The sequence below is a fragment of the Mytilus trossulus genome, chromosome 4, assembly GCF_036588685.1.
Source record: "Mytilus trossulus isolate FHL-02 chromosome 4, PNRI_Mtr1.1.1.hap1, whole genome shotgun sequence".
Classification (NCBI taxonomy): Eukaryota; Metazoa; Mollusca; class Bivalvia; order Mytilida; family Mytilidae; genus Mytilus; species Mytilus trossulus.
Genome location: NC_086376.1, coordinates 95,038,833 through 95,060,684, shown reverse-complemented (window position 1 = coordinate 95,060,684; position 21,852 = coordinate 95,038,833). Strand labels below are relative to the sequence as shown.

Here is a 21,852-nt window from a genome sequence, read left to right as displayed (position 1 = left end):
AATCAAAATAAAAAACAAATTATTACAATAAAAGATGATTGAAGAAAAATTACACCATATGAGTATGAATGTACTTTCCCTCAGAATTGAGATCTAGATTTACCCATAATTAGAAGTATGATAGAAATGACAACAGACGCTATCTGTTCAAAGAATCAAATGCTTTATACCAGAAATGCAATATGTCTGTAGAAATTTGTGAAAATCTTTATCTATTTGCTTTTCAATTTGTTCTGATATGTAAGATGATTAATTGCTACAGAAATAAACATCTGGAATTATTACAAATAGGAAACGTTAGGTTTTTTTTCTGATTGATCTTCGTTTGTCATTTTGAAACTTGTATCATAAATTTGTTTATCATCTGTCAAAATTGAAATAAGAAACGATTAAAGTTACATCAAACAAGAGAGCCGAGATTGGCAGTGAAGCAGGGATTTGTCAGAGAATATGCCTGCTGGATTTATTCCAGAATATCTACATTTATATCTTGTCATCAAAGACTGTGTATTCAACTGATTTCCATAGTTACTCCAGAGTTTCTAATGCAGAAGTTGTGGTCTACAATATTATTAGACTCTGACTACTATATGATGTACAAATTCAAAATCGGTCCTAAATAGATATAAGAAGATGTGGTATGAGTGCCAATGAGACATCTCTCTATCCAAGTCACAATGTATAAAAAATATGGTCTTCAACGCGGAGCTTTATCTCACAGTGACCAGTAAGCTATAAAGAGCCCAAAAATAACTGGTTTAAAACAATTCAAACAGGAAACGGTTATTTTCAGTCCTGAGAATCTACCCAAACACTAAATATAAAAAGAAGGTGTGGTATGATTGCCAGTGAGACAACTCTTCACAAGAGACCAAAAGACACAGACATTAGAAATTTAGGTCACTGTACGTCCTTCAACAATGAGCAAAGCCTAACCTAGAAATGTGTATGTGTTAAATATGTAAACATCAGATGAGCAAATTGATCATGAACCACAGAAATAACTTGGGTAGGTGGAGGGATGCAACTTATAAAACAAGTTCATAAATCAAAATTAAAAAACTTTAAAAGAGTCCTTAAGTGATGAAATTGATACTTCCAAGACTAATCTCAATTTATTCTGTATTTATATATTAAGACTACCTACAATAGCATGAGTTACCCATGGATGAGCAATCCTGATAAAACATGGACGTACATTCCATCAATATGATAAAGCTTTAACATAATAATTTTTATGGATTATTTTTTCAGAAGTGGGGAAAATAATAACTTTAACAAGCAGATGTTTATGTTATACTAATATACATGAATATTTTTGATAAAAAATCTCTATAGATAATAGACCATTAAATAGTTTTTAAAGATACAAGGGAATATAATGGGAAAGATTCTTTTCAAAGTTCTTAGAAGATAGCAATTCCAATGAATTTTCTGATCATGGCAATCAGTTATGAGCTGCAATTTTTGTAAACTTTTTTTTCTGTTTGAGAACATATCTGGTGGAAGTTTTCCTTAATTTTGCTTGTTTCTCTAAATGTTCAGAGTAGAATAAACAATCTGCATATGAAAAAATATCTGTCTTTCATTTCAATTTTGTAATAACTCTCATACTTTGAGTTCTTCAATAATATTGACCTGTTAATTTAAAAAAACCTACAAATGCTGTTTCAATCATCTTGTTCTGCAGTATAAAGATATTTTGATACAGCACATTTTTGATAAGACGACAAGATTTGTATGTAACAACATGCAGAATCATGGGAAGGTGTTATAATTTGTTGATTTATTACTCTTTATATTATTCAGTACAAATCACTTATAGCAAACACATATTCAAGAAAAAGAGGCAAGGGGAGAAAAATGTAAGGGAAATATAGATTCTTACACTGCAACAAGTGTATTAGGATATTTCTCCACTCGAGACAGTTAAATTTTATTATTTAAAGCTCGAGGCTTGCCGAGCCCTTTAAATAATAAAATTTAACTGTCGAGAGTTTTTCACTAGTGAGGAGAAATATTTTTCTTACACGGTCAGGAAATGTGAAAATAGCACAATAATTAGAGAAGCATTGTTATTGCTCAAGCTATAGCAGATAACAATTTCATTTTTTTGGCTTTTTTGTATAGCCTGGGCAGAGTTTAAAAGCAACACTTATGTATGCTTTAACCAGCAGTACACAGCAACATTATGATTAGTATTGTAAAATTTTATAATAAATCTTTTTGATGGTCACAGCATTGTCTCAGATACAGATCAGATAGTGCAGAAATGGTGTAAAAATTCAAAATAAACCCTACACACACTCAACAAAACCACATATATATAACCAAAGGCGAAATTGTCCTATCAAGTCAAAATGAAAACATCAACATTGAGCATTTGTTTGAGCTTAATTATTTGTTTTATGCCTTCAAACTTCATAGAAACATGTGACAGGGCCTGTTTATCACAATATTATATCAGATAATATGTAGTAAACTGATGTATTTATATTTTACAGAGAATTTATATCAGATTACTTGAGATGTGACTGTCACCTTCAATGGATTGTAAAATGGTCTCGTGAGAAGAATGTAAAGATTCAATCCTCTACAACTTGTGCTGTCCCAAGTGAACTGAAATCTAGACCTCTGAGGAAGTTAAAGGCAGAGGATCTACATTGTAGTAAGATATTATAGTTATTGCTTTACATATGGCATATTGGTGATATCAGAAAAGAATTTATTTTTGGATGTAAAGCGTCTTCTGATTGGCTGACTTTATTTTGTTATGAGCCCATAGACATAATTTTTCAACGTTTTTTCATGGTTTTCTACGGTTTAAACAGGAATTTAAAATTAAATTATCAGAAATGACTGTAATATTATTCTGTCTATTCGAAATAATATGCGCGTTATTCAGTGTGCACCAAATATTTTATGTTATTTCTTCATAGACAGAAAAAATATTACAGTCATTCCTTAATTAAACAACAGCCAAAAAGTGTGTGTGGGAGGGAAGAAGCGAATGCTCTTCACATCTGCATATTTTATTTTTGAAATAACAATAAGTGTATAGATACAGCATGGATTTTGTTTTCTTTATATCTTTGATTAGCCTTCTCAAAACAATGGTTCTGTTTTATATTAACTGTGTATGTTTTGATGTCTCTAAGAACTTGATATGAGGAATTGGAACTATATCATCAAATTTATTTGATATTTTCTGATTCACTGTCATGACAGCAGGTAACTCTTGAAAATGTCATTAAAACATCAACATATTTGTTGATTCACAGAAATGAACAACACTATATCACCTTTAAACAATCATTCAAAAATCATTCGTATTCAATAATATGACATATATTATATTTTTTGTATAACATCTGTTCACTAACACTAATTGATTTTTCTGTTACTAAAACTATGGAAAAACCTTGAGTTTTGAATTTAAAGTCACAGATGATATGGATGTAATGGTCAAATCTATATTTAACCTTATGGAAGCTATATAGTGTTCATATATTCGGTTTGGATGTATGTCACATTAGAAAATTTATATCACACCTACATGTATAATTTGACCAAAAGAGGGGAAGAGTTTGATATAAAACAGTGAGTTCAGGTTGGTCACAGTGTCATTAATTGAAATTTTGTGTTGATTTTTGGGAAATAAATAGGTTAACCATAAAAAAAAAGGTATTATATTAGTCAACGTCTGTTTTTTAAGGGTGAAAGGGAGGATAAAAAAATCTTGTGAGTTCCATATGGATTTGCAATATTTATGATTGAAAAGAAATGAGGTTTTTGATTAAATATGAAATAGTTTATATGAGGAACAAGATAAAAGATGGAACATATGATTATTCAAGCTGTGATCGAGATATAAACCTAATGAGGTGGAAAATTCTTCTAACAGGCTTACAACAGGAAAAAACAACTGTTCAAAACATTAAACAAATCTGTGTTTAGTCTTTAGGAAAAATCAGTCAATCAATTGACCTTAGCAAAGGTCAACTGTAGCAGGTGGATTCACAGATGATGATAAGTCTCCACAGGTTGGGCAAGGCTCAGCAAAAATTGTTTCCCCAACTTCTAAAGGGTTTTTCATGATGTATCCTTTAGTTTTTCCTTCCCCCTTACAATTTTGTAGAGTTTGGGACTTTGTCAAAACAAAAAGGGATTGAGAATATTTTTTACAATTACAAATCTCTTAGACTGAAATACCTTTTTGGTTGTTTCTCTTAATTTTTAATTGGAAAAGTTGAAAGAAAAAAAAGGATTGTGTAAGAAAAATTTTGTCAGTTGGTTCTTGTCTTTTTTATATAAAATTACATTAGCAGGTAGTATAGCAATACAATTATTACTTTGGGGATAAGAAGTTCGCTTAGCTGTCAAATTGTAGGATTACAAAACAATCTTTATCTTGAAAACTTTTTTTTATATTTGGCCTAACTGATGTGATAGGATAGCAGCATGTGTGAATTGGTACATATACTCAAAATGTACCGGAGATTTAGAGCTCTATGTGTTGTATAGACACCTGTATTTTGTTAAAGACTATATATGTTGACCTTAAGATCACTAGATGCATTTAACTTTGATATATCTTGTGGAAAAGCTAGGAAACTTTACCAACTGCACATATTTTTCTGTTCTCTAACTTTCTAGGTTTAAACACACTCATTTTTGTCCACTTGACATTGTTAAAATGAACCTTAATGTGGTTGTATATTTTTTTCCTTCAATTTTTTTCATTTTTAGCACATATGGTATTATAAGTCTCTAGCTATCCTGTGACAAGCATGTGTTATATTTACTATAGGTCACTGTATGGCCTTCAGCAATGAGCAAAGTTCATACAGCATAGTCAGCTATTAAAGTCCCTGAAATATAGGTTGTTGTCGCTTTGACACATTCCCAAATTTCCATTCTCAATTTTGTTTATGCCCCACCTACGATAGTAGAGGGGCATTATGTTTTCTGGTCTGTGGGTCCCTTCATCCCTCTGTCCATTCGCCCATCCGTCTGTCACGCTTCAGGTAAGTTTTTGGTCAAGGTAGTTTTTGATGAAGCTGTAGATTAATCAACTTTAAACTTAGTACACATGTTCCTTATGATATGATCTTTCTAATTTTATAGCCAAATTAGACTTTTGACCCCAATTTCACGGTCCACTGAACATAGAAAATGAAAGTGCAAGTTTCAGGTTAAAGTTTTTGGTCAAGGTAGTTTTTGATGAAGCAGAAGACCAATCAACTTTAAACTTAGTACACATGTTCCTTATGAAAAACAGTACACATGTACCTTATATGATCTTTCTAATTTTATAGCCAAGTTAGAATTTTTACCCAATTTCACGGTCCATTGAACATGGAAAATGATAGTGTGAGTGGGGCATCCATGTACTTTGGACACATTCTTGTTTTTATGGTTAAGGTTATTTCACTTACTGGAAATCCTTGAGTCATCATTGATCATATATATGGTTTTAAAACAATTCTGTTGATATTGACTAGAAGTGTGAAATATAAAAGAAAACATTATTTTTTATTGAAATACATTATCTCCCTACATCAGTGATGAGAATGTTCCTTGTGGTTAATGGACAGATTGTCTGCAGATTGATTTCCTTTACACTATCGTCAATTTCCTTTTGCTGAATATTTATGTAGTAACTTATAAATCTGTATTTTTATGGCATAAAGTACATTTCAGTAATATTAAGTTATTTATTTATAGCTATTTTTATGGCTAGAAATGTTTGTTTTTCATGTAACTTGCTGATTGAAAAGCCATTCTTTGTTAAGATGTATATTGCTGACTTAAAATACAGAAAATGAATTACAGAAACTAATAAATTGATGATTTTAATGTTGTGGTAAAATTTCACAATAATATAATACTCTGAAAATAGCTATTAGATATAAGTTGTAATGTTTCAGTAAATAGAATGAACATCAATTTTGTTTTATCTTTATTTCTTTAGTCTAAATGTTTCTTTCGGTTAAATTATGTTAGAACTGATTTGTAGTCTGAATGAAATTTTATTGTTGCTTTCTATTCAAATTTGTTCGTAAGCTTAGCACCATCAAACATGACTGTATGTAGTTTATATGATAAACCCCCTTCTGTGTTTTTAGGGTTATGATTCAAATGAATATTTAAAAATTTGTGTTGCTTTTTAAAAAAATATTTTCACGAATTCAAGTGACTTCTGTATTGGAATGTTTAACATGTTATGTATGATCCATTTCAGATCGACCATTAGAACTTCCACTGTTTGAGATTTCCCCCAGCACCAGTCAGGTTGTATTTGAAGGGGATAAGCTTCCATTTGAATGCAGAGCATCAGTCATAGACAGGAATACAAAAATGGTGTGGATTCGGAAAGAGGAGATTGTGGAAACAAATAGAAAGAAAGGAATAATTGTGCACACGTCCAACTCACGTGATCAGTCGATCATGATTCATCATCTTGTACTGGAGGAGTTGTCTAAGAATGATTCGGGTATCTGGCAGTGTAGAGTTACCTCCCCACAGGGAAATGTCACCAATAACATCAGTATCGTTGTCATGCCAACAACAGCCAAATTCTGTCCATCCTTCACAACAACAACAAATAAAGGTGTATACAAATGGCCGAAGACTGTAGCTGGAGTCCACAGTGAACTGGCATGTAAAATAGGTGTGGATAAACTGGCTTCACATTTCTGTTCTCCAGCTGGTCTGTGGGAAAATCTCAATGTAGAGGCCTGTGAATATACAGATGAAAAGTTACGTGGATTAAAATCATCAGGGCAAAAGGTATTGTTCTTTGACTTTTAATCTGGAAATATTGTTTTTAGAAATTATTTGCTCTTACGTTGCGTTGTTGTCTCTTTGACACATTCTCCATTTCCATACTCAATTTAAAGCTTTAACATCTTCCAAAAAAATATTAACATATGTATGAATACAAGCTAGGGGATTGTAAGTTTGAGTCAATGAAATAAAGAGTCATCTATTATATATTTCTTTTGTTAGTTTGATGGAAATGCTGATGATCTAGCAAGACAGTTAGAGACCTTGACCTCTGACCCTAGTCTGAACAGGTCACCTTACTTTGAAGTGGCTACTGGAGCTATAGAAAGTCTGGCTGCTTTTATACCAAGCAGACAAGAGGTAAGGAAATCTACAGGTTAATAAAGTTTTACATCACATTACAGCAAATGTACTTAACAATATCAAAGGTCAATCTTACTTTCTGTCAAAATATACAAAACGGGGAAAACTGTAAATTCAGAAATTATTGTTAGGTTTTTATTATTGTGAATAATGTGACAGAGTTGTAAACCCAATAATTAAAACTCGCATTTTGTAATATTTTATCTGAATTAAACAGGACTTTTCTAAAAATCGTAAAAATTAAAATGATTAAAATGACAAAATCGTAATGATAAATGCACACAATAATTTCTGAATTTACAGTGTGTCAGAATGGGAATAGAAAATATGGTACCACCCATGAAGAGTTTAAGGCCATCCTATATTACAGAGGATCCACTAAGCTTCTTTTTATGCCCCTGTCGTAGCAGAGGGGGTATTAAGTCTTACCCTTGTCCATCTTTATGTCCTTACGTCAGTTTGTAAGTCTGTACGTCTGTACGTCTCAAAATTGGTTTCTGTCCTCTAACTTAAGTTTGCCTCAACCAAATGATATGAAACTTATACACAATGCTCAATTCCACAAAATACTGAAATTTGGTGGGGTCACTTTAACCATTCTCGAGTTATGCCACTTTATAAATCGATAATTGCAAAATTTTTAGTTTCCTTTCTGTAACTTAAGTTTGCACCAACCAAACGTTAAGCAACCTATACACATTACTATACACAGCACAAAACTCAGATCAAGTACAAATGTTTGGTAGCGTCACTTGTATTGTATTTGAGCTATGTTCCTTTATAAAGTTCAATGCAAGCAGGGGCATCATCTGTTTAAGGGGACACATTCTCCATTTTTTTTTTTAATCTGGATCTGCTAGTGTAATTTATGCAATTATTATGATAAAATTATAAAGCAGAAGTTTCTACAGATGCATTAATAATTGCTTGTAATAAACCATTAATATTATCACTATAAAAAATGTAAATTGTCTGTGAATAGATATTTATATTTACTTTGAAACCCCTAAAGATATCTGGAAAAAACATCATCAGTTAAAAATCAATCAGAAAATGTCATAAGCAAAAGTTAAAAGATATGTATTGATGATTTTCAAAACTAAATTCGATAAAGAAAATAAGTCACTCATAATTATCTTAATTATGTAAACATTACTCAATACGACATATGTTGAATAATTTAAATCAGATAAAAGGGAGGTAATCAGATAGATAAACATATTATAAATCATTTTGTTTACTTCCTGTGGAGAATTAGATATTAAGCAGTAACTGACATTTAATTGTGTCAATATTTGTGTCTTTAAAGTCGTATAGACATGTTGGTTCACAAAGGACATTGATATGAACTAGACATAACTTTGAAACTTAACTTCATTAGTTGTGTGCATTTCCTACACGAGCTCTTCAACTGATCCAGAACTTTTGTACCAAGTCATATTTAAAAAACACTTTAAATGTTAAAAATACCAAATTAAAACTCTTTTAACATGAGAAGACCTGTTGAGAAAACCAACATTACAGCAACCAAATACATTACATTTGTGTGTTTCAAGCACCAAGTTTACAATAATATACTTTACATTGAACTACCCACATATATGCTAAAGGGGATTCATTCTCATAATGTTTTGTTGGTATTTGCTTGTACATCCCCAGAATTGTTTATGGTGATCTTATAAACTTTTGGGATTACCGTTTTATTTGGATCAAGTCATGTGGTCTTTTGACAGCTTCACCATGTTTTTGTCTATGATTTCTGAAAAAACTATGTTTTGTTTAAGTTCAACACCATGCATGAATTTATGCAGATTTTTCCAAAATGTTCAATATTATTATTCTTAAAGGTGGGAACCTATTACATTGTAACTCAGATCCTACAAACTATTAATTGTTAAGATGCATATCTCACTTAAATAGATTTAAGAAGATGAGGTATGAGTGCCAATGAGACAACTCTCCATCCAAGTCACTAATTATAAAAGTAAACCATTTTAGGTCAAAGGATGCTCTCAACACGGAGCCTTGGCTCACACAGAACAGCAAGCTATAAAGGGACCCAAAAAATTAGTGATGTAAAATCATTCAAATGGGAAACCCAAATGGTCTTATCTATATAAAAAAACAAGAAATGAGAAACAGTTATGAACCACATCAACAAAAAACAACTACTTTATGCACAGATTTGATATACATCGCGAAATCTTTTTTTCCTTTGTGGTCATTGAAGAAAATCTACTGGTCCTCAATATCAATTCTGTTGAAAAATTCTAAATTTGTGTCAGTCCTATGCAAAATTTTGGTGGTAAAATTCTGAGGACCACCACTTTTCGCTTACTCTGCATCAATATACAGATTCAACTAACTAAAATGATCAAGCTCACTTCTATTAAAGTTCCATTGACCGAGATATTTGTAAAATGGTATTTATATCCACAGAAAATATAACTGTATTGTTGCATATATTGGGGGTTCACATAGTATCTTATTTAAGATTTGTGTTCTATTTCACCCAATTCAGAAGGATTTCATTAAAAAAATCAATGATATTTTATATAGAAAGCAAGGGACACTTTTTTTATCAATAGCAAACCATTAATCTACTATGAAAATTTGTAACAGTTCAATTTATTTAAAACATCAAAGGGATATTATCTGATCAATAAATATTATAAATCTATTATTTACCTCAAAAGAGGCTTATGTTTATTACAGATTTAACTTTGTCAATATTTTCATCACTAAATGTCAAAAGAAGATCTAAACTGAAAACAAAATCTGTAAAATATTAACTGTGAAAGTTTGTTAAAGGGATAAGTGTAAAATAGATTTATTGACTGGGTATAATGTTAGGGCTGTTTTTATGCAATAAATTTATCTTTTATATTTTCAAAATAATAAAGTACATAGTAGTACATGTAGTATTTAATGAATTATGTAGCTTGTTAAAGTTTTATTATGTACAGACATCTTCAGTTGAGAATGATCTTCCATTTGAAATAATTAAAAAGCAGACCTGCTTGATAAAGAATTTATGTGAAAAAGATAACAAATTATACATCAGAAAATGATGCCACCTAAAGGATAGGCAAATGTTCAGTAAAACAATAAAGACCCACAACTTACAGTAGCTAAAAGAACAACACAAAATAGTACAAGTCACAATCTCTTTCAAAACCTACAAATAAAACAGCTACAGTAAATAACATTACCAAAAACAACACTAAAACTTCACCATGTGTAATGTGCCTTTCAATGAATTTTGTGGTTGTGGTGGTCTTTTTGAGGTGTATTTTTTATATAAATAACATGATATTGTCGACAAATCTTTGATAGTCTCCATTAAATCACTAAACTTACAATCTGTCTAGATTAGGTTGACTTTGATCTTGTATTGTTGAGGGACATAATTTTGGCCTTGCTTAGGGGAGTGTTAAGAATAATAAATGGGTGGCTGTGTTATAATGCTCTTTTTGGTCCGATCCTGTTTTTATGATACTTTGAATAAAGAGAGAATGTTGAGAAAACGATACATATTTGTCTTTGAGAGTTCTAACCTGAAAAAAATCCTTAAACATTGATGGTAATAAAAAAAGTTTTATTGAGATGTTGGGATTTAAAAGCAATAGAAATATATATGCATATATTTTATAAATTCTATTGTTAATTGAAAATCTCAAGTACAGAATGTCAAAAATGGTTACTTATGGAAATATTGCATTGAGTTTGTTCCTTTGATTTATAATCTTGTACCTTACTGTATTTACAGATAGCAGAAAGGGTTCTGAAGATAGTGAGTGGTATGATGAACAGTAGTAAAACAGTATTGAAACATGGACAGGTCAATGATCAAGCTTGTTCAAGGTTGGTACAATTCAATAGAAATATCAAATTGAAATTAGATATCTTGAATTTTTTTCCCAGCTAACCATCAAATCTATATACTATAGTTTTGGTTGTTAATTTTAGCAGCAAAACAATCATATTTGTTTCCTGATACTTATTATTTACACATTTGGCAATTTTTAAAAGCATTAAATTCATTAAGTTGTTTATTGTTTAAACATGGCTTGATGTGTATAGAAATTCAATCCTTTGTATATTGTCCTTTACTTGCATTCAAGCTAGAAAAAAGAAAATAATAATAATTTCCAACAAATTAAGGGAAGGGAAGTAACTCTAGAGGACTTCACTGCATAAAAAGGGAAGTAACTTTAGCTTTATAGTGTTCGTAGATAGTAGATGTTGTTGTGTCCTGTTAAATTGTTATACGATGATGACTGATGTTCCCATATTTTGACTATTTTATTGATTGTGACTGTTTATTTAACGCATCATGTAAATGTAACGGAATTTGATGAGACTGTTATTAAAGTGAGAGGGTTAGCGCTATAGAACCAGGTTTAATCCACCATTTTCTACATTTGAAAATGCCTGTACCAAGTCAGGAATATGACAGTTCTTGTCCATTCGTTTTTGATGCGTTTTGTTTTTTGATTTTGCCATGTGATTATGGACTTTCCAAATTGATTTTCCTCTGAGTTCAGTATTTTTGTGATTTTACTTTTATCTGAAACATCTATGTTTTGTATTACCGAGACTGTTAATTGTTCTTTCATTGATTAAGAAAAGAATTGGAGGACAAATTAAAAATATAATAAGAGGGGAGGAATTACCGAGCAATGTTTGTTAATGCTGGAGGTTGCCCCCGAAAAAGATTAAACATGGCATTATTTCAACTTAGAATTATTTTCAGTTATGGAATTTGCATTATTTCTTTTGCTTGAAATTTGTATTAAATTAATGTTCTGTGCAGCACACAACACTTTTTATACAGAATAAACATAGAATTTATTAAAAAAAAAGTACACACACAAGATATTATGCAAATTCCCTAATTAAAAATAGTTCATGGTTGAAATAATATCTTGTTATAAGTTAAACACTTTAAAAGTTGTAAAGTTATAAAATTTCAATATACAGTTTTATGCCAAGTATGCAATTATTTGGTGATTTCACTCAATTGATAAACTTTTATGAGTAAAAATCCTGTGTCTTTTGATGAATTTTTATTCAGTACTGAAAATAAAAATCAAGTTGTTGCAATAAACTGAAAATGATGGGATCAACCATGAATGTCTCTATGCTTCTGTATATGTAATCAAAACTATTGAAATAACAGCTGTAGAATCATTAACAGCCATACGTATGACATTCCCTTACACTATAGATATGGAGAACAATCATCAATAAGGAATATGAGCCTAGAATGGGAAACACAGATTTATAGGCACATTTTTTTACTACATGAACTACATATACTGTGGTTATTTTGACAAATAAAACTTAACATGTGAAATACATAAAAATTCATCTTTGGCAGAAGTCACAAAAAATTTTAAGTGTAAAATAAGTCTTAAGATAAAAATATTTAGTTGAATTGATAAGGCATATTTTAGACATATGATAAATTTAACACGAAAGATTTTTTGTTAAAAGGGCTACAGATTCTGATAGCTGTATATACTCTCATGTTTATACAAACCACATAGAAACTTTGGCTATTCATTTTGGACCTTTTGGATTATAGCTCTTCATCTTTTATATAAGCTTTGGATTTCAAATATTTTGGCCACGAGCATCACTGAGGAGACATGTATTGTCCCAATGCGCATCTGGTGCAAGAAAACTGGTACCGTTAATTTTATTACTTGTAACAAAAACCATGCATAAAAAATGTACTGAAAAGAATCAATGATACAAATTTCTATTTATAGATTGGTACAAGTAGTGGAATCTATCCCAAACCAGGTCACTACGAGACCTCAGGCTTTGTCCTCACAGAATATTGGTATCTATATCATGGAGGTGGAGGCCAGTCAGTTCACTGGGATAAAATGTAATGTGGCATCCAGTTTCAGTACTAATGTCTGGTGTCAACAAAGCTTTGAAAATTTCACAGACAAGAACTTCTTTGCCAAAATTGTAAGTAACAATTAATTATAATTATTATCCCACAGAAAAACAAAGATGTAGTTATATTTCCGGTGAATGGTTGAGGGAATATAGGAATTAGTTTAGTTCTCTTTTTGTATGATTTACTAAAAAGGATCATTTAATACAAAGAATAGCTTTAATTTTTTATGTCAATCCCCTTCAACATTTGATGGCTAACTTTAACCACTTCTTTATCTTTGAGTAAACACAAAGCATTTGTCACTGTAAGTTAACCATTCTTTTGATCCTACCCATTACAGGCAATGATATATATTCAAATATTCAATTGACAAAATTATGTGTATATTACTATACCTATCAAGAATACATTTAAATTAAGTTTTACAAATTGCTCAGAATGAATCTATCAACAATGTGTGTGGATAAAGGGAAATAACTCAACTCAGAATACTGTTTCTTTTATAGTTACCAAAGCAAAATGTAAATAAGTTTTAACCCTCAGTGCCCACAAAGACTATGATTAATTTATGGTTATTTTCCACCATGTTAAGAAATTAATGTCACATGTGCCTTACACCACTCTATTCCTATTATTAAGAGGGTGTCCATGGAAAAACCAGGCAGTGGATGGCACATGACAAATTTTGTTTTTAAAATTTTTTCATCTACTTCATATCACAAATTCATTTTTTCTCAAAGTCAAATTTTGTTTTTTTATTAACTGCAACAAATAAAGAGAAAAAAATATACTAAAAGCACTGAAAATTCATTGAAAGGGGGAGATAACTCTTCATTTTGTACAAAATTTTGTTGCATTGTTAGTGAACTTTAAAATCATTTTCTGCGCCATCCACTGTTGATTCAAAAATATCTTTGACATATATATCCTTTAGTAAGATATAAACATTGCATTGGAACCAAAAATTCAGTGGGAAAAAAATTATGTTGTGCCACCCATATCATAGGTTTTGTCTGATATTTACTTGGACAGACTCTTAACAGTTTAATGTTGGTTTGTTAAAAGGGTTTAATGTTTGATACCATACTGAGTCATAGATGCTGATGTTTGGAACTCTTTTGAGTTGGATGGGGTTAAGACAGACTGCAACATTAGTCACTAGCACTGAGCCGATGTCTTTAGATCAGAATGAAACTGTGGCAATACATTGATTAAGACAGCAAGCCACCAACGTAACTTATCAAAGAAAGGACGAGGTCATCTAGATCTTTAAAATTAAATAAATTGTCTTTAACAATAAACAAGAATCCATCAAAAGTTTAACAATTGTTCATTAAACAAATATTGACTTACTCTCCTTCTTTAGAAACCAACTTGATGGTCTGGTGCTAGTGGCTGAAACCGCACGTTTAAAAACTTAGCTCAGCGTGTTGGTCAAGTACCAAGCAGGGTTTAAAACTCATATCAAATTTACAATATCCTGTCCAGCATATTCATTTTACTTATGTTACTTGGAACTGACTATTAAGTAGCTATCCATGATTATCTTCATCAACAAAGAAATCAATTAAATTTTAGATTTCTTTCAATTCTAAACAACCCCATGGTAGGACAAACTGTATCTCTGTCTAAACAAGGTAAATTGAGCATCACATATTTTACCGTGTTTCAAATCCAAACTGTGCAGCCATTTCCTCCTGTTTGCCAATAGTTTAAATTTTACAAACCTCATTATGCTTGGAAATTTTTTGTCAAATTTTTCTTGGCTCTTATTTATTGAACTTGAAGGGAATGATTTATTACAGCACTTCAGCTGCCTAATGTTTAGTTGAAGCAAGTAGGCAATTTTTACATCCCCGTTCAGTCTTGAAATACAAATTTAAGGAACTGAACATTTCTGTTGTATGCAATTTTTGCTATCATGGTTATGTTACTTGTTTTATAAATCTGATTTAAGATTTGTAAATTTTACCTTATAGCTAAAAGTAAGTTGTAATTGTTTTGGAAGTTCATTGCTTGAAACAACTCATCTCCTTCTTAGAACAATTATTAAAATTAAGCAGAGTAATTAAACTTTATTAGGAATCAGTCAATTTCTCACTACAATTTATTTTATAAAGGAGAAATAGACAATCCCCCTCTTTTTGTTATTGAAAGGAATTGTTCAAAATAATGTACAAAATAATGTCCTCCTAAAAAACACCTATTTAAAAACATCTATAATACAAAAAATAACGAGGTCCAATTTATCAGCAGTCATGGGGTAAAAACGACAAATCAAAGAAATATACTTTATATATAGCTAATATAGGACAATGGTGTTACACCACTCCAGACCCTTTTGTTTTCCACATAATTAATATTGCCAATAATTAACAAGTTCCGGGTCGAGTCCGATTCCTACCAACAGTATATTCACCTATTACCTATTACCTTATCTGTACGTTCCACATCTGACAGACACACCACCAAACGGTGTATTTAGGATTTTGCTGATACACAGGTCATAATTACAGGGTTGACACTACTAAATACAATTATTGTCACATCTGGACTTAATATAAGGCGTATAGGTACAGTTTTCAATTTGTTAGCCTGCATGACGTAATTTAGCAGTCAAAGAATTCATCTTTATTTATAACTAATACAGGACAATGCTGTTGATAAAAGAATACTCCATTCCAGGAACTTTTGTTTTTCAAATAATTAATATTCCTAATAATTGATAGGTTCCAGGTCGACAGGTTGAAACAAAGATTTTGAAAGCAGAGAAAACTGTAAAATAATCGGCATGACTTTATCAGATGAGAATACCAATACTAAAATAAGGCATTTGCATAGTTATATACTTTAATTCAGTCACAAACCCGCGATATCACATGTGTGTTCTAGTATCTTATAAAAAAGATGTGGAATGGTTGCCAATGAGACAACTGTCCACAAGAGACCAAAATGACACAGAAATTAACAACTATAGGTCACCATACAGCCTTCAATAATGAACAAAGCCCATACTGCATAGTCAGCTATAAAAGGCCCTGAAATGACAATGTAAAACAATTCAAATGAGAAAACTAATATCTTGTTTTATTTGCCAAAGAATAATTTTCACACCTGCAAACTATATTAAATTGTATACCCCATAATTCTCAAAAACAATGAATATGACCTATATTTTTATTATTAATATATGTTATATATATTTACCCATTCAGTAAAATGTCAGAAAAATATATGGAATATAATAATAAATTTGAATCCAATTTAATCATGTTTCTGCATCATATCATTTAGAGAATTTGATGCACTTTGGATGCATGTGAAGAGATTAATTAGCCTCAGATATTACATATTTATAAAGATGTTTCTATTTTTATTATAAGTTAGATAAGAAAGCTCGGCATCTTCTCCATACATCATCAGTATGAGTCATTTTCCCAGGTGTAAAAGTTTATTTCTGGTTTATTAATAAAGAATTTACATACGGCCTCAATCGAATACTAGGCAAAAAGTGGACAATATTGGGTGAAAGATTTATTTGCCCGTCAAGATAGCTTGATTCTTAAAATGGTACCAAACTTTATTACAAGGAAAGTTTATAAAAAACAACTTTTACTTGAATAGATTTAAAAGTATAAGCGGTTTTAAACTTCAAAATCCATGACAAAGTATAGTATCCTCTGTATTCAAACTGAAAGAAATAAAACTTGTCAAGAGGGTAGAAATGGGTGAAGCAATAGCTGATACATGAATACAACAAAAGCATAATTATTTCTTTTGTTTTATTAAAGTTTTACCATACTGAAAAAGCATGAAATATTTGTCACTGGACATTAAGTAACCACCAATAAATTTTTCAAGTTGTATACCGTCTCTCATTTGATACATGAAAGTAACTGGGTGCTAACTCTGAAAGTAGTACATTGGGGAAAAAGAAGTGCACTTAAACTTGCTTTTTAAACAAATGAAACAAGAAGGTAAGGTAAAGTCGATTGAAAGTGTGTCAAATAACATGTTTATTATCTATCACAAAAGTTAGATTGTTCATTCATCTCATGGTTTCTTCACCTTTGTGTACTCTTAACAGCTGGAAATCATTTATTTCTGATGAAGACCTATTAGTTAACTTTTACTTTCTTTTAGACCTATATGTAACATATTTCATCTCTTCTCTGAAGCCATTGTTTTGTTTTTTCCTTCACTTGAAATCTATGCCCCAAGTTGTAATACTGAAAAATGTAGCAAAATTTCAAAGAAAACAGTTTCTTTTGATGTCCTGTTTAATCTTTTCTCCTGGTTGTTGTACCTCTGACAACTTAAATCAATTTTGTTTTTTTGTTTTTATATAAAACAGATTTGTTTATTCACATCTGCTTCTTCTCTGATCACAATGTTTTTTTGCAATAGTTTATGAATTAATTGATTGATCTTTTCTTTCTCTGACAGATTTGTAAAAAAACAAAGCTCCATGTTCTCCTTCATTTAAATCTTTATATTCTGCACAGTTTTTTCTCTCACTATTTTTAGCTATTTTAGATTAGTTTTGAATCACCTGGTTCACTGACTCTAGAGGTATGGCTGTCAAAGCATTCAGAACATTTAGGGCTCACCAGTTTATTTGGGTAGAATATGCTAGCCTCATGCTATCATAGAATAATCTTAAATTAGAAATTGGTAAAAAATGAAAAACCTTGATATTTAATCCCCTCTTCAAAATTCAACTCTTCTTTTGAGGAGAACCTGAGGTCTGAAATTCTTTATATAACTATTCAGCCTGTCATGAATTCTCAACTTTGATTAGAACTCTGGTAACAGGTAGAGCTGATCAGCTGGAAGCTCAATTTGATCAAAAAGATAGTTCCAGAATTATTCTGTATAATGACATGATTTTTCATTGACATTGGATATAGTAGACAGAATGTAATGGCTGATTGCATATTGTACCTCTACTTACTATAATGATATATCCTCCTTTAAGGTGGTACCCAACACTTTCACTAAAAATAATTTGGCTCGTTTAATTTTCATAAAAGTTTGACAAAGTATTTACTTTGACCCTTTGACAAAAATGTGAAAAATTTTAAAAAAAATAAACCAACCATTTTGTCAGAAATATTACACTGGTTATATAGCAATTTGACAAACACTAATTTTGATCATTGAGGAGCTTAATACTCCCTTAATACCACATGGTAATTAAAACGTTAAGCTGACTTTACAGAGTTATCTCCCTGTAGTGTTAGGTACCACCTTAAGGATGTACAATAGCCAGTTTGACCATTCAAAATATAAACCATACAGTATGTAACATTAGAGAAAGGGGGATTTGTTTTCTGTTGCCAGCTGTTGAATTTAATATTTTTAAGGTGGGTTATAACCCTGGAAATGTAAATGTGAGAAATGTTTATCAATCTATGATTATGTTGATTAATGTAATGAATGAAATAAATAAAACGTCTTATCTATAATGGTGCAGAATGTAAAAAAAAGAAAGCTGAATATGATAATTCATTAATCTTGCTATTCAGAAGTTCTCACTGTGAGGCTGTCAGGAGTGTATACCTCAACAGTATAATATATTAATGGGTTTGCACTTTTGAGATAGGATCAGATTAAGAGAATTTTCCTTGAAGTGTGCTACAGTGATCAGCATATGTATTCCCTTTCTATGCAACAAGCAGGGGGTATCTCTTCCTACTACATCAAGAAGGGTATCTCTTGCTTCTTATTTAAGAATTTGACTTGTAGTAATACCATTACCTTGATGTTGATGAAACTCGATCATTTCTATTATAATATACAGTGATATTTCAGTAATAATTTAATAATTTATTTTTCATCCCACGTAAGGGTCTTACAACTTTACAATTTTATGAAAGGATTCATAATGTACTAATATACATTAACAGGGGCCGGTCCAGCCATTTTTAAAAGGGGGAGGTGTTCCCAACCCAGGAAAAGGAGGGTTCAAACCACATGTCACCATTCAAATGTATTCATCATCCAAAAAAAGGGGGGTTCAAACAACATGTCACCATTCAAATTCATTGATCATCCAAAAAAGGGAAGTTCCAACCTGGACACCCCCTTGGATTCACCACTGTTTAACAATATTATGGTCATTTACAAATTGAGTGGTGTTAGGAAAATAGTTATGTGAAATATGTCTTTTTGGTTACGTATCAATTGTACAGGACAGAAACTTCCATGTAGCAGCTAAAGGATATTTGCCTTTTAAATATCTATAGGATAGCCTGAATAATGTTTCTAAATTATTTTCCTTGTAAGTAACTTGTTTCTGTCTTGTCCAGTTTAAATAGAAGACAAATTAACAAACGACCAAATATTTTAATTGTCACAAATTCCAAACAAAAATTTGGACAGTGACCTATTCAATGATGACTTTAAAAAGCTGTTATTAACAATAGTTATCATACAGTTACATGACCTGTGTCAAATATTTCATGGTCAGTTTTCCAGGTGGTTTGATAATTGACACGTTTAATTAATGAGAAATACCTGTACTATACAGGTAAAGATCATATGTCAGTGGTAAATAGATAAATGTTGCTTTGTTCACAGCCATTCATATACCGTAGGATACTACGATGTTTACATGGGATATAATATAGAAGGACAAAATGAATTTTGATATTTTCCATCAAGGAGGTAGGAATTTATAATCTTTCGGTAAGAAACTGCCACTTGATCAGACGAGAGTAAAATAATTACTTGCAAGTTATGTACGTAAAGATGTAGATGTAATTATTGTAACAAATCAAAAGTTGTATTTGGAAAAGTGTTCATTTACATTATTATGAGACAAAATATTATGAAACAAAATTATCTGGAAACTCCAGCTACTGCAGTGCTTAAATAAAAACCAAATAAACTACAGTCCGATAATGTATTATGATACAAAGTAGTCTTCATCTTTCTGTTAGCTTTGCTTTTTGCATACAAACATCTTAAAGAAAGGTAGAAGTGTATAGTGTAAAATACTTAACCTTCATCAATATACATTGATACGTAGTTCTATTATTTACCACTGTATGTTTCAGCATTTTTTTTATGTGAGTTATAATTTTTCATCCTATAATATAAGACCATCATTGCATGAAATTCGTTTGATCTTAAACATGTAATTTATAGCAGGCGCGGATCCAGCCACTTTAATAAGGGGGGATTCCTAACCCAGGACAAAAGGGGGGGTTTCCAATTACATGTCCGCATTCCAACCCCTGGAACACCCCCCCCCCCCCCCCCCCCCTGGATCTGCCCCTGTTCTATAGTATTTACTTGTTTAAACTGAACTGACCAAGGTAATAGTTTATGTCTGTAACATACAAAACAACTTTTGTTAGATCAACATCAGACTCTGTATACTGTGTATGCATTTACAAAAAAACATTGCTTTGACAAAACCTATTCATATTATACTATAAATTTTTGGCTTTATGATACTTGGACCTCCAATTCATCGCAGAAACAGTAGTTGCAATCCTATAATAGAAAATAGTGATGGTGTCATTACTTTGTTTTTGAGGGGTATGTGATGTTGGTTTGGTGTCTAGAGAATGTTTATCATCCCCTCTTTTCCATCATTCATAAAGACTTAATTTCACCAGATGATGTTTACCCCTCCCCCTCTTTTCCTTCATTCATAAAGCCTTATATCTACCAGATGACCAGATGTTATGAATGGGGGAGGGATTTAGTCATTTGGCAACTGTGCTTTTGTTTTTGCCAAGTTTAAATGTTTCTGCTTCATGTATATCAGTGTAACATTTACAAACATAAAGCCAGGTGGTCTTATAAAGAATGAGGAGCCCTTCATCTTAACTTATTACTTTAATATCTGTATTTTTTTTCTATTAACAGAGGAATTTGTCCTAGATCAATGTTTTACAAAGATAGATCTATTTTATTAGCAGTTTAATTGGTGTATGAATGTTGTTGTCTTGCATACATATGAGAAATTGTGAAGAGGATCCAGATTCTAATATGACGTCCTTATTACGCTTTGTAAACAAAGCCGTGTTCTAATGAGCATAAAAAATATATTTGACACATGCGCACGAACTTGCTGTGTATTAAAACGTTATTCCCATCGCTATCCTTTAAAATGTATACATTTAAGCAGCAGGAATAAACTTTTATTATATATTTTTTATAAAACAACATATATTTACCCTGCTTATAGTTTTTAAACTTATCAAATATGAAATATAATGCACAGACTTCTCAGGAAAAAAAGCGGGAAAAGCTTGAACATTTTTACGGTATTTTCGTACGCTTCGACCTATACAATTACTGTATATGTCCTATTAGAATCGAAATAATTCCTTTGTGTCATGCTCTATGCTCGTTTTAACATGGTTAGGCATTATATTTGACCACATTTTACACCTCGCTAACGCTCAGTGTAAAATATCGACAAATATAATGCCTACCCATGTTAAAATGAGCATAGAGCATGACACGAAGGAATTATTTCTTAAATTGTAAAAACATCCCAAATTATTCTTGTCACCTGGATAGTACCTTCATTTGTTAGCTATCACATCCTCTACAAACTCCACTCATCAAAATCTTGGAAGAGTTTGATCATTAATTTGAATGTGTATATTATGCATGGAATTTGTGTAATTAACACATATTTGTTATGTGGGGGAGTGGGGTGTGTTAGCTCCCTCACAAGCTCACCTAACATACAATGGTTATCATCTGTAGATGCTTGCATTCGAACATATTGCTAAGATCCATTTTTAAGGAAGATTCAC

The 21,852-nt window shown here is 31.2% G+C and overlaps 1 protein-coding gene across 1 annotated transcript in view; it reads left to right on the top strand.

The window, feature by feature from the left end:
* Positions 1-21,852, top strand: part of LOC134716399 (adhesion G protein-coupled receptor A3-like) — a 70,190-nt gene that overhangs the window by 22,836 nt on the left and 25,502 nt on the right. The window contains exons 6-10 of the mRNA XM_063579382.1: positions 2,505-2,668; positions 6,245-6,792; positions 7,012-7,149; positions 10,922-11,016; positions 12,930-13,137. Coding sequence (XP_063435452.1) covers positions 2,505-2,668; positions 6,245-6,792; positions 7,012-7,149; positions 10,922-11,016; positions 12,930-13,137 — 1,153 coding nt within the window. The remainder of the gene's footprint in view (positions 1-2,504; positions 2,669-6,244; positions 6,793-7,011; positions 7,150-10,921; positions 11,017-12,929; positions 13,138-21,852) is intronic.